The following is a 14937-nucleotide window of genomic DNA, read 5'->3' as shown; positions in this document are numbered from 1 at the left end:
TAGATATACCTAGTTAGTATGTCAGTACCTGTAACCATTCAATCCACCAGAGACTTATTCTTCAGTTTCATAAACTGAACTTTAAGGTAGGCCTGTACTTCTGGAACTGTGTACGTTAATGATGAGTTGTTAGCATTAAGATCCATTCAAAAATTCTCTTTTCTGAATTTGATAGAAGGTGTGGGTCAGCAGTAGCTGTGCGATATATGGTAGTTTCACTTTGTTTGCCAGAGCGTCTAGGTGGTCAGGCAGGTTATCTGGTAGCAATTTCAACATTAATGGACCCATTCCATAGAATCATAGAATATACAGAGTTGGAAGGGACCCACAAGGATCATCAAGTCCAACCCCTGGTTCCATAAAGGACCCCCCAAAAAACAGGCCATGTGTCTGAGAGTGCTGTCCAAACACTTCTTGAGTTCCAGCAGGCACAGGGCCGTGCCCATTGCCCTGGGGAGCCTGTCCCAGTGCCCAACCACCCTCTCAGTGAAGAACTTTTCCCTAACACCCAGCCTGACCCTCCCCTGTCCCAGCTCCATGCCATTCCCTCGGGTCCTGTCGCCGTCCCCAGAGAGCAGAGCTCAGCGCCTGCCCCTCCGCTCCCCTCGTGAGGGAGCTACGGGCCGCCACGAGGCCTCCCCTCAGCCTGCCCTGCTCTGGGCTGAACAAACCAAGGGTCCTCAGCCCCTCCTCATATATCTTTCCTTACAGACTCTTCAGCATCTTTGTAGCCCTCCTTTGGGCTCTAACAGTGACTTAACAAATGTAATAGCACATAGCAAATTTAAAAACATATAATTCATACTCTGAGGAGACTGAATCAGTAATTAGGAGGAAAATAAATAAAATGAAGTATTGTGAGTTACTTTACAGCCTCATGATATAGGCTTTTCTGGCCATTTGTCTCCTGTTTTACTAACATAAACACCTGTTACACATGATATGCCTATCAAAGATGGTTCAGGTTCACCAAGACTGAGTGCGGTATGAACAGAGCCCTAAACACAAGTGAGCAAATAATGTGAAGGGGCTTTGGCTGCAGGAGAGGTATGGCTATGCATGGGAAGGAGATGACAGGAAGTGTAATGATGAGATGAGAAAACAGATTAATATGTAAAAAAAAAAAAAAACAAAAAAGAAAATAAAAAGTATATATTATATATAAATTAGAAAGCAACAAAAAGCCATTCTCCCCAAATGCTAGAAAACATTTGCCAGTCCTCACCCTTCTTCCTTTCCTTTCCTTCTCTCCCTAAATGTCAACCAAAACAAGATGCAGTTAAAAAGCATTTATTAAGTAGCATATCATGGTTGCTTGCTTTGTGGGCAGAGAATGGCAGGTAATGGCCTGGAGGAACAAAGTGCTGTCCCTTGGCCAAAGCTGAGGAACTCTAGACAAGTGAGTTTTAAACATGTTTGTTGAAAAAAATCTTGCTTCTGAAGAAGAAGGTGAAAGTCTTACGATGAGAAAGGACTAATCTGATGACAGAGAAAATGATCTACTATAGATGGGACCTCCTCACCAGATGGGGGTCATGAACCCTGTTGGACTCACTGTGCCTCTGTACTACGGGCCTAGCTGATCAGAAAAAGCAGGCTAAAATGATGGACAAGTATGTCATGAGGCACACAGATAGAGAATTTGCCAACAAGGAAATAACAGAATGAATAGTAAACCTTTTTTTTTTCCCAAGCACATTTTTTTTCTTAGATAAACTACTCTCAGATCACAGAAGCCTATCAGAAAGTCCATCAAATGAGGTATAACCCATCCTCTCAAAGAAAATAAAATTATAGCAGAAAAGCTAACTATTTTTTTGTTGTGTTTGCGTTGGGATCTTAGGAAGTTTCTCACAACAAAAGCTTTAATTATGGGGAACACACAGGAGCTGATCAAATCTGAAATATCAATAAATTAACTTTTACAGCAAACTGTTAAAAGTAATAAATTGTCAGGAAAACTCTTCACCATGTTGTTTTAAAGGAACTGAAGTATGAAATTTCTAAACTACTGTGGTGTCCAGTGTAACATAAGAACAGCTATACAGGATCAGACATACTGATAGTGACCATAGCAAATACTTTGGAAAGAGTTTAAAAATAAGACAAGCATGCAATAATGCTTCTTCAGCACTTTCTTCCGTCCTTAAGAAGTTCAAAGAACTTTCTAGAAGTAATATCTTTGAAGGTATTAGGGGTCAATGTAAATTTTTTTTTTTTCACCACAAATTTATCTGATTGCTTTTTGAAACCATGTGAATTTTTAGCAAGGAGTAGTTTAGGTAAATGTGGTAAGAAAGGCTTCCTTTCACTATGAAATTTCTACCTTTCCTATTCTTTAGTAACCCACACATCTTGTATGAGAAGAAAAAATGAACAACTGTTTCCTACTTACTTTTTCTGTCACTCATAAGTTACAGATCTTTTTTTTTTTTTGTTCCCCTTGTCATCTCTTGTTCAGCCTGAGTCTCTGTTGCTCATAGAAAAGCCATTCCAAGCCCACCATCCATGCTGTCCCACTCTGACATTCTCAAATGGGTCATCAGAGTTTACACTATTTTTATGTAATTTTGTACCATCTTTTTAGTCATTGTTACTTGCAAAACACTGAATAGTCAAATTTTCTTTAAAGTTTCTTTTTTTGTTTTAACCATTTTCCTAGCCTAGAGCTAGTATGAAGCTCTTATTTCTAAAACAGTACCCGGATTTTCGAGTGAAAACAGTTAACACCCTTCATGAAAGTCATGAGAAGCTCCTTTTGGCATTCCTTATAGCATGCCTTAATGTGCTATTGGAAACTTCAGGATTTGGAAAGCTGTTTTTTTAATAATTTCTGCAAAAAAATCATCAGCAACCTGTCTCAAATCCTTTTGTCCAAGCCTATCATACAGCTATCTAGGGTGCTATTTCTAATATTTTCTGCTCAGTTAGGTACACAATAACAATGGTATTACATGTATTCAATCAAGTATTTTTATTCATGGAATACATCTCAAATTTATTTTAGCAGTTTAAATAAGTGAGTTTAATGTATATTTAGTCAAGCATTACAGTAGTGAGGGCTTAAGCAGATTAGAAATAAATGAATCCAATTAAAGAACACGTCTGTGAAATTTGATATGTCATAGGCATGAATGAACTGTTTGCACAGCAACTGTAAAGAAATTATTAATGATTAACTATTTAGAAGAGATTTAATCAAGGATAAATGGTATAGGACATAGTTAAAACATTTGTGTTGAATATCTGGAGATTCTGAAATAATAAAAACATGCTTTGCATAAATAGTGGCACAAGTATTGGTCTTGGATATTTTTTTCTTTCTTGTGTGTGGTAGATGTGCAGCCAGGGGCCACAGCTGAGATTTAGCTTACTAACATAAGCTACCATATGCATTGACAGTGGGAGATTGTTCCTTCCAACAGAAAGCTGAAGTTTACTAGGTGAGACAGACAAAGATGCTCCACAAAATTAGTGTTTCCCCATAGGAAAATATTGTTATCCTCATTTTTACAGCTGAAATTCAGGAAGATTAAGGTGGGGATTCTCAGAAGTGATCAGTGCTGGGCTAAATTTGACCCTACCGGAATTAAGAGTCCCGTTGGCTGCCTTGAGAGTAAGCTCAGGGAGGTGCCAAGTGCTTTCAAAAACCCTGTGATATATGATTCGTTCTATGTGACACCAGTGATTTGTGGGAGAGTTGAGAGTTTAATCCAGATCAACTGGCTAGTAGATCAGTGTCTTAAAGGTGTCAGAGGTATCCAAGTTTTTTTTTTTTTTTTTAACATATACAAATATTAAGAAGATTGAGATGGGAAAGTCCACCTTGTACAACAGCAGTCTGATGCACTGTTGTTAGACTGGCTTTCGATGAAATGGAAGCAGTCTTACATGTGTATGTGAGAATTTATGTTTGTGTGGCATTAATTCCTAAAGGGATCCTGTGTACGTGTACATGTGGATGCACTGAGGTGACATTGTTTTTCATGGAATGTCTGAAAAGGAGTTGGAAGAAAAAATATTATCTGAATGTTCAGGTGAATTTAAAGTAAGGGAAAACCACAAATATTTACAAAGAAATCACCATAATAATTTAATGAAGGCTGACACTTATGGATGTGAATCATGGAGTTCTGCAAGGTTAAACATGCCTTCGGATAAAATGTTGTACTAGACACTGTTCTTAACTGTTTTGTGGCCATCCAGAAAAGAAAGCATTGCAGACTATCCCCTTTAATCTCAATTTCTTGTTATCAGGCAGATTCTAACATATAAAAACCTTTATAAACTCCTATCAAATACATTTCTCCATTTAGCTTGACAGGCACTGAATATACACCATATATGACTTTTAGATGGTTGTGCTCCTAGACACATTTGAAAGAAAACAATCCCAGTATAAATGAATGTTACAGAATTAAACTGAGGTCATCATATTTTATTTATTTTATTTAAAGCTCACTGTCAGTGCTATATGTAATTAAAGATGTTCATTATCTCTTTATATAATTATCCTAGAATATCTTAGGCATTTTATTCACAAATAATAATAAGCCTTGGTGCATATTTTTATCTAGCAAATCTAGTAAGTAAAGGCGTACAAAGTGTACAAAGGGCTCCTTTTGGAGCCAGAGATGGCTAGACATGTGGTTGGGAATGACAAACTGTACCTTTAGACTGTTGAAATATCTGCTACACCATGATTATCTAGAGGCCAGGACGTTTTATTTAACTCCAACTGACAGTTAAATGACTGCACTCTGAAACAAGAAACCAATAGGGAAAATATAAAATGTCTTTGACAGTAGTTCTTCTAGAAGATATCCTCAGGCGTTTATGTTAAATGGTCTGAACAGGAAACTTCACAGTTCAGTTTTCCTGAATGTATCAAATCATTTAATTGAACTTGCTGGTTTGGATTGCTCTGTCTTTAAGAGCAAATACAGAAACACGATATCATGTACATGAATCTCATGGTTGGAGAAGCTGTAAACTTCGACTCAACAAGATGTAAACAGCTACTGTTGCTTATACTATTTATGGGGTAAATAGGTGCCTGGCATTCAGTGAAGGGATCCAATGTACAGATCTCATACTTCTCCAACTAGATGCAATGCTTAGCCATTAAATGTTCTAGTGATAAAAAAGCACAAGAGAGATTTAACCATTAAGTGTCCTAGTGATAAACAACCACGAGAGATTTCTAGAGGGTCTTTCCAATTACTTTGGTGAGCAGTAGGTCAGACTTTTATGGGACTTTTCACTCAAGAATTTAGGGAGGATAACCGTCATCATCCCAATTACTGATGGAAAAACTGAGACATGGTGTATCTCTGAGGTCAGACAAATGAACATCATTATAGCTTCATAATAAGCAGTGAAGTTCAAGAGTTTTTTTTTTTTCCACTTCAGGCTAGTGTCCTGAAAGTTGGCTTCCTGTGTGAGTGAACTGAAGTGCCCTTATTGTGACTGGTTTGGGAAGATGCTAAGGGGATTGTGTTTGCTCCTCCTGACAAGTCTCGCAAGCAGACTGAGGCCTTTGTAAACATTTCTGAGACACATTGTACATGAACAGAGGACACAGCAGATGAGGAAATTGTCTGTTTTGTTGTACCATCTGCTGATTTAGAAAGCCATGAACATGACAAACAGCCAGAATCTGTTCTCTTTTCAATCATCTGTTGAATGGCGCTGTTAGCATTGCATGAGCTGGAGTGTGGAAATGTTAAAAGTTGCAGGCATTGTTTAAAAGTAGAAGAATGATATATTACAGTATTGTGGTCAGACATGCATGAGGAAGTGCCAGACTTTTACCACCTTCATGGCTGATTTTCACTGAATTGCAACAACTCAGCGAAATAGACTGAATATTAACGACATTAACACCTTTAGTTTAATTACGTTTTCTATTCCATATTCTGTTAGACTGGCAGAAAGTCTGACCAAAGTAATGTTCTTGATTTCTAACAACAACAACAAAAAAGTGCAGTGAGCATTAATATGTCCCTTTTTATATATAACTTTTTGCAGTAGAAGAAATTTTGAATATATATAATTTGTTCATAAGAAATAATAATACAACCAATTAAAATTACACGTTGGTTTCTTTTGCATAAACAATGCTTTCCACTTTGCTTCAAAAGTGTGGATAATTGTACTCATGGTGTAGGAACTGCTGCATTAAGGTCATCCAACGTTTTACATTCAACATGTACTTCATTAATTACACTAATATGTTTAAGGAATGACATAGGTGTAGGTTATCCAGTGTTTGCAGGACCTTAGTGCCTTAGTGTTTAGGTTAGGACCTTAGTGTTAGGACCTTAGTGTTCATGGTCCCTTAGTGCCTTTTTATTCTTTATTTGCTATGATTTCCAGTGACAGCATGATCACTGTGTATTGTTCAGACTATCAGTTGGGAGATACCAGAGAATAAAGTAAGATCTGATTCCAGTTGTATATTGGTGTTTTGTTTGCTGCTGGAGAGAATGAACTGAAAGACATTTCTAATCTAATGCCATAACTTTGTGTATGAAGACTGAATTTCTGTAAATCTTTAGGGTGTCTAAACTTAATGTCTTTTGATACAAGAAAATACACTGTATATATCTGTCTCTTTATTGGTTATTTGTGTATTCTCAATCACTGCATGTATAACTTATTCTTCCTTTCTGGCATGTTGTGGCATTAAGGTGAAAAGGTACTTTTCCTTATGGCTTTTGCAGATTTTACCATAGGCTTTGTATTTTTTCTTCATGTTTTGAAGGTTTCTTTCTTGTTTTGAAGGTTATGCTGCTTATGAGTGGACATATATAAGATCTCTATTCTTGAGTCTTTGTCCTACTTCTTAGGTTCTCTTGGTTCAATCTGGATATTTATTCTTCACTAATGGATGTCATTATTTTACTCCTTCCTCTGGATACATCCTGTTCAGCTGCTTTTGCTATTTGAAAGCATTTTTCAGGGCTTAAGTTCTCTTCTGTTCCATAGTCAATACCGTCTTTAAGCAAGATTCTTAATATCTTCAAAATTATTTTTACCCATAACTCTCTAATCTTAACTCACTTTAGTTTTTAGATTTTGATTATGGTAGTCCCAAATAGCCAACAAACTACTGCTCCAACAAACACAACCACAGAAAAGCCCAGCTTTTCTCTACAGTATTAATTTGTCTTGGACCTTTGTCACTAATTCTAGTCTTCCCAACACTATTTCTAGCAAAGCTGACTCACTCTTTCCTCATTTTTTTCCCCTCCAACATAAAAAACAAACACACAAAAAAACCTGTTTCACTTTTTCAGTTTCGTGGTGAGTTCTATTCACAGGCCCAATTGCCATATTTTTGCAAGCTTTTTTTTTTTGTTTGTCAGGAATTTGGGATCTGTGGTATTGTGATACTCTTTCACTGTTCTTTTTTTGGTCTACATGTTAATCAGCCATTATCTCTTCCTCAAAATTTTGTTAGACAGACTTGCCACCATGTTTCACATTGTACTTTTTGGCAGTTATAGTAGGCAGAAAGCATCTTATAAAGCTGATTTGTGAGAACTCTGCACATAAGTGTTGCAGATCCAGCTGGCACGCAAGTCATGGGCAAAGAGATTGGTTTCCTTTGCCAAATGCTTTTCTTCTTCAGCCTTTGTCCATTTCTTTCTATGTAGCTTGATATAGCTAGGGCCCTTTAGTAAAGAATGCTTTGTACTCAACTTTCAGATACTTTGACGCAGAGAAGTGCAGTTGGTACAGACATTGACCCATATTTTTTCATGATGTTAACTCTAGTACATCAACAAGTACTTTCAAAATTAGGATCGAGCTATATGTAGGGCAGTGGAAGAGCCAGCAACAAGGTACAGAGTAGAAATGCTTCTGGGAGTTACATCTGAGAAGACAATGGGGAGCAGTATATTGTAGCAAGTGGATTTTACGCTTTTTGATTTCTTTTCACTTGCAGTGAAGCATGGTAATCCAGTTTGTAGGTGCTGGATACATTGACCATACTGGCCCAATTCTCATCTGGGGGGAAGGGACAAGATAGAGAAGAAATAATACATTTTTGGAAGCATATGCTAAGGAGTCAAAGAGGACCTCGAATTTCCATCCAACCGTGGAAAGAATGGCTGTTTCCTATCATGAAAAGGTGGAGGTCTTCAATGTGTTTCCCTTTGCAAAGAAGCATCACTTTGGTCTTGTCTGGATTCAGTTTGATCCATCTGTTCTTCATTTAAGAGCTAATTTCCTGTAGTTATTCTGATGTTTTATAGTGATGATAGTTGCATCAGAAAATGAGATAAATAGTAGATTGTCAGCAACATACTGTTAGCAATTGAACACATGCCATATCACTCTCTCTCTCAGCAGTCTCATGTAGATAGATGTAGATTATATGGATCCCTGTGGGATCCTGAAGGTGAGGACCTTGGAGGAAGGGGCTCGTACCCACCACCTTTTTTTGAATTACATGTAGAACATGAAATGCCGTACTACTGTGTTGCTAGGACTGTGTGATAGAGGATTCAGGTGTCCAAGAACAGGAGTCTGGAGATTACAGTTCCATGGTTGGCAGAAGTTTTATAAATGCCTCCAGGAAGTTGTCAGAATTTCCATCTGTAGTTTGTATACCACTAGGAGTCCTGGTTTCTCTAGTCCTTTGCCTTATAGTACATATGGATATACTCAAACATTTTCATTTCTTGATGGAACATCTCCTGCATCTGACATTGAGAACACAGGACCCTTCCTCCATGTTTTCTTAGCTTCTTCTTCTTTTTTTTTCTTTTAACTTCTGGTATTTATCTTGGCCTGTTGTTAGTGGTGTTCTGGTATCTATCTTGGGTCTTCTGAGGAGTAGCTGTGCTAGGTTAGGGATGGTATTGAATCATGTCTTGGTGATGCAAAAAGTCCAGGTGTTTCATCTGAAAGGAGAGTGCAGATGTGTTTTTTGACCAGAAACTTCACATTCAGCAGCAAGAACTTCTTGTCCTCAGCAATTGGCTGCAAATACTAGCTTTTGGTGCTTACTCTAATGTGTGGTGTTCTGGGAAGGTGACTCCTCACCCTTGACATACCAAGAATTTAGAAAGGTAACACATAACAGTATGTAAGGTTTTGGACAGGTCCAACATACCTGTTTTTTAGATTCTCATGGCTTAGAACCATTGTACAATGTAGTCTTTAAGATTTCAGCCCTTATATAGGACATAAGAGCAGGCAAGTTGTGCTGGAGTAACAGTCTGAGGTCTGAATACTGAGGTGGTGTTTATTCTAATTTTTCAAGACAACTTCACTGACAGGAGAAAATAGCAAGCAATTACCAAGTGGAACGCACCAGAAATGAGTGGGTAATGGCAGGGGTGCAGAGCTATGGCTTCTCCAGCAGAATGGAAGGCAAAAGAGTTAGTAGGTTATAAAAGCAAAACAGAATGTCCTCATCTGCTTAAAGTTGTGAACAATTTATCTCCTCAGTTTTGATTCATTTTCATTTCTGGATGTAACACCTTCTGCACCTGACAGTGAGATGGCAGGACCCTTCCTCCATATTTTCTTATAATCAATATGTCATTGGAAATGTGTATATCATGGTGTGATTGACAGTTTTTAGGACTATTGATAAGGCCTTATGCTACCGTAGTGGTTAAATATGAAGATTAATTGACATCCTTTTTTTCTGATGTTTTGTGTAACATGAAGATAATTTGAAAGGGTGCCATTATGGAAACAGATGCTTTTGCAAGTCAAGCCAAGCTGTCTGGGTTAAAACTCTGGGGGTAAGCATGGGAAAGATTAATGGTTTCGAAATATGTGGACAAGCCTTACCTGTTGAACAGGCCAATGGAAATCCATATATTCAGATGTTTTCACTACAGGGAGGATATTTGAAATGCAAATATTGTAGCAGAGACCTACCTCAATTAAAGGCAAAATTTGAAGAAACGACCTCATTAAGAAGTAAATTTGCATTACAAAACAGTAATTATGCTTAGCAAATGTCTACCCACTATGGACTGGGAACAGTGTAGTCAGCACAGTTCTAATGCCAGTGATTCGCTTTCATGTGTGATATGCACATGAATACATACAAATCATCTGCATTGCCAAAAAAACTAAGCCTGTTCTACCAACAAGTTTGTTGTTTATCAGATGCAAACCAATGTTAGTGTAGAATTGTCAGTAATTAATTTGTCTATTCTGCAGGTTTATCTATGGTTGTCCAATGATTAATCCTATGTCATTTATTTCAGTAATTTACCAAATTTGTCCTTCTGCCACTGATTGTTATCTGAAATTTCAGTGTACTAAACTGTGATATGTTCAGTTTGTGGTGCAGTTCCTTTCTGAAAAAAATGTTAAACCGTCATGGCTTACATCAATATACATGTGATTATAAAACAAGAGATTGTTGCTAAAGTTGAGTGAATAATTTACTATTAATATAATTCATTAAGGATGAGAATGAGTCTTTAGGTTCAAACAGAGCATGGGGTAATGTGTGAATGAATATGCTGCCTCTTTGACTGCATAAGTCAAGCATTATTCTTTCCTTCTCTCCTGATTAACACAAAGGAAGAGAAAACCCATGAATCCTTCCTCTTTTCTTCCAGGTAGGTAGGTGAGGGAGAAACTCTTGCTCTGCTCTGTTTAAATGAATCATTGTCAGAATAGGTTCCGTATGACTACATGAAAGCTGGAGAGCTCATTTCTTACTCCCCTGGGTACCAGCAGACACACAGATGTGTGCAGAGGGGTGCAGTCCAAGACATATGCCCTCGTTATGGGTTAGGAAGACATCATGAATAGTGCCAGTTTTCCTTACTTTTAAGTATTCGTTAGAAGGTTTGAAGAAACTAATACAGAACTTCATGAACTGCCATTATATTTATCTCCTTATAGAAAACCTCTGATATTTTGTGAGTGTGTGGCAGGCCATTTAAATTACAAGATTTTTATTTATTTAGCTGTTTTCTCTGTCTGGAAAGCTCTTTCAGTGTAAGAGACTCTTCAAACAGAGGAATAATAACTCACAGGATGCATAGAAGAATAAAGATTCACAGATTTGCACCAATTGCCTGAAACCATGTAAATAATGAAAAATATAAAATTATAAATTGTTTCCCATTAAAAAACATGTTCAATGTATTTAACCATCTGTATTTGCAGGCTGTTATGTGCACCCTCACACATACACTAACACACACACATGTAAACATGTGGTAAGTTTCTAGCACAGTTAAGAGTTTCAAGGAAAATGTGTCCTATTTACTGCTTAGCTGTGTGACCAATGCAGAAGTGTAATAAAAATCTCAAATATTCCATCGTAGAAATTCCCATCCTAGTTTATTACTGAAAAAAAGTAGATCAGGATGATAACAGTTGGCTGCAAAAAGAAATTGTATTTTTTCAGTTTAAAAATAGTGCTATTGTTTAGTAAGCTATACTACTTAAATGCATTAGGGTGGTATACTGGCTTGTCCTGGATGATTTTTTTTTTTCTTAAAAATATCTTTCATTTCCACCTCCCACTAAGAAGGAAGGTATGTTTCCCATTAAGATATGAAGTGAGTTTGTTTTTCACTTTTGCCTTTTATATAGGGATACTGAATATAAAGGACTACAGCTCTCCTTGGATCAGGTCACAGCCACCAAGCCGGCATTCTCATACGCAAATTCAACTCCGACCATAACGGATAATAGAAAGGCAAGCAAATCTCGCCTCTCGAGCACAAAGTCAAAATCAAGGACATCACCATACCCACAGGTAGTTGTCTTTGGAAAACAAAATTAAATCTTTTTGCATATCTTGATTTTGACTGCTATTTTACCCAAGTAATTAGAATGGTCCAAAGAACATGTTACTCAAAGGGAATAAAGGATGACAAGTTATAAGATTTTGAGACAGGAATATGTTTCTTTAAACTGTTTCTAAAAAGCTGGAAACAGTTATGTTTCAGCATGCATAATAAATCATCATCAACAACAGTAACAGCACAGGGCTCAGAGTTAATGAGGAGTGGACAGAAGGACAAGTGAAAATGTTGCTTTTGAAATACTTGGTTTGTGAGGACTGTGAGTTTTGCCATTTGAGAAAACTTGGTTTATCTTACTTACTCCTTGATAATTCCAGCATATCTAGAAAGTTGCCAGATGTTTGACAGCAGTTCAACACTGAATGCTAGTCCAAAGGAGTGAATTTTGAGGAGGGAAAACAGCAAGCTGGCTAGCTGAATTGGAACAAGGCAGCTTTTCTGTGTACGAAGCTTTGAAAGGGAGAAAGCTCGGGTAGGCCATTGGTATCAGCAGACTTTAATTTCCCAGATTTCATTTTAAGGCCTCATGTTTTAGGAACATGCCCCTGCTTGTAGAATGGACCAGATTCAAGTGGGTCTCTAACTTGCAGCTTCCCGAACGCATCTATGCAAGTGATTTTTGCAGACAGTGCCACAGCATTTGCATACTTACATTGTCAGCTATTTAGCTCAAATAAATCCAATCTGTTGAACTAACCATTTTGCTGGCTAAAAAATAACATAGGTCTTACAGAGCCCTTATTCCACTACACAATGGGTATAAATGTATGCATTCATGATGTAACATTGGGGAGCTATATATTTTAAAAGCATCCAGGTCAATATTGATCCAATAATGACCTCGAGGATAGCAGTTTCTCTGTTCTAAACTGACATCTTTGTGTTTACAATGTCAGCCCATGTGTCTACATCATTTCCTTGCTTTCCTCATAAGTACCAAGGATAAGAGTTTGAGATGAATGTCATCTGCTTTTGATACAGGAAATATTTAACTGAGCACCTAGACAGGAACTCAGATGCTTAATTTTTAGAATCTAAATTTACCAGAGATTGTTACAGCTATTGTCATTTTAGCATGTGTTCACACATGTTTCTATGGGTTATTAAAGAATAGCCCTTCTTGAATACACTACAGCAACCAATTGTAATAAAACTGCTTTAAAGAGTCAGGAAAGGTACCTACAATTAATTCTAAATTATATTTTAAGATGACTGTCTTTGATTTATTGAAATTGCTCTTTGTTTCCCTTTGTATGGTCCTTTCAGAAGTCCTTCTTTGCTAGCAGGACAATCCCAACTGAAGACCTGTCACCCTCCCAATCCGATTAGCTTTCTGAAAGTGTAACTTTCATCAGTACCCTTTCATTCTCTCTGCCACCAGAAAAAAAAAAATTGAACAGTGAAATATGAACAAAAATATTGGGCAGTGCAGTGTTGAGACTGTTGGTTTATCAGGGACTGCCGTCTGAAAGCTGAGGTTGTTTAGTCTCCAGTTTCATTTTGCATCCTCATTACCAGCTGCCTGGTAGTAAAGTCACAGATTTTGTCATTCATAAAGAAGCAACAGTGCTAGTTGCCAGTATCTTGAAAAATGGTCATACCGTTCATTGTAGCACATCACCACAAGCAACGCTGGCAGCTTAGCTTTGCATCCCTCTCATCCTTCTCAACCACTGAATAAACTGTTGAAAGACTAAGAAAAGCTGTTATAAAGAACATACAGCAGGTGGTATGGCCTGTGTCCCTCAGTCTCCAGCCTACGTAATTTGCCAGTCAGTTGTGGAGAATTAAAGTGCGACTCAAAAGGCATGGCTGGAAAGAGAGAGCATGGGTTTGTCATAAAAAGGACCCTGATTTTTGGTGGAGGAAGGAAGCAGGAAATTCATTAGTAAAATAACAGCAGTGAGCAAAGGTATTTCTCAAATTTAAGGTCACCTAAAAGATTTTAGATTTATTTTAGATTTAAGTTTTTTTTTTTTTTATATATATATTTTTTTCCTCTTAGCATTTACTTTGCTTCTCCACTCTTGATGAGAAAAGGGAATTATATGCTTTATTGGGTGATGACTGAGAATCCACTCCCTTGCCAGCTGTGTGCCCCTAGGATAGCTACATGAGATGTGGCAAAAGGGGGGTGTTTTGGTCACCTAACACAATGTTATTTTTTTTTGTCCTCAAACCTAATGCAAAAACAGACATAATGCAATATGGTGCTTGTAGACTCTTTTATTGAGTTCCTTAAATTGGAGGCACTTATCAGCGTCTGATTAACACCAACTAACCTTAGCACAGTGGGCTTGTGGGTTCTGTGAAACCTGTCCCAAGCAGGGAAAGGGTGAGCAGAGAGAAAAGCAACTCAAAATTCATGACAGAGCTCTAGAATTTACCAGAGCACATTGAACAGTGCTCTTCTAGGAAGAAGAGCACTTCCTCTTCTAGAGAGGAAGAGAGCTGAAAGAGAAGATGAAAAAGTAGGAGAGAGAACTTGATAGAGATACACATAAAAAGGAAATTGTGAGTTGGTCGAAAGATGTCTGCAGTCTTCCCCTAGAATAATAATCATTGCGAGGGGCTCCCAAAATCTAGCCCTGGACCTCATTTATTTTGTGTTCCAAAAATCTAGCCCTGGACCTCATTTATTCTGTACACAGGAAATAGCAACAAGATTGGAAAAACATTTTAATTGTGATCATCTGAACCAACTGCTTTGGAGTTTAATCTCCCATTAATGATGATTGTTTGAAGAAAATATTTAAAATTGTCTGTTGTCTGCCTCTAATGAAAATTTTTTATGGTCAATCTGGATAAACTTTTATTGTTTCATTTCTCATCTTATTCTTGTATAAAGAATATATATTTACATATACTTAATACATGTGTATACTTAAATATAGATATATATAATGAATGCATACATACAACTAAGGATGTACCCAGTTGCTGTTGGATCCAGGCTTTGGTGTGTGTGTTACAGCATGCACAATTTTTGGAGAGTAATAGCCTTCTCCAGTAGTGTATAATTACTAACCTACCACACTACTGATACTGGAGGTAAATTGAACATATAGCTACTTTAAACAAATAACCTGGATTAATTCTGCAATCCACCTCTGTTTGGACATATCCTCTACTA

The 14937-nt window shown here is 37.4% G+C and overlaps 1 protein-coding gene across 1 annotated transcript in view; it reads left to right on the top strand.

The window, feature by feature from the left end:
• Positions 1 to 14937, top strand: part of SIM1 (SIM bHLH transcription factor 1) — a 43813-nt gene that overhangs the window by 20797 nt on the left and 8079 nt on the right. Inside the window, exon 9 of the mRNA XM_035561747.1 lies at positions 11590 to 11755. Within this exon, the coding sequence (XP_035417640.1) occupies positions 11590 to 11755 (166 nt within the window). The remainder of the gene's footprint in view (positions 1 to 11589; positions 11756 to 14937) is intronic.

Source organism: Cygnus atratus, chromosome 3 (genome assembly GCF_013377495.2).
Source record: "Cygnus atratus isolate AKBS03 ecotype Queensland, Australia chromosome 3, CAtr_DNAZoo_HiC_assembly, whole genome shotgun sequence".
NCBI lineage: Eukaryota > Metazoa > Chordata > Aves > Anseriformes > Anatidae > Cygnus > Cygnus atratus.
Note: the sequence above shows the minus strand (reverse complement) of the source record. Positions and strands in the feature narration are given on the sequence as shown.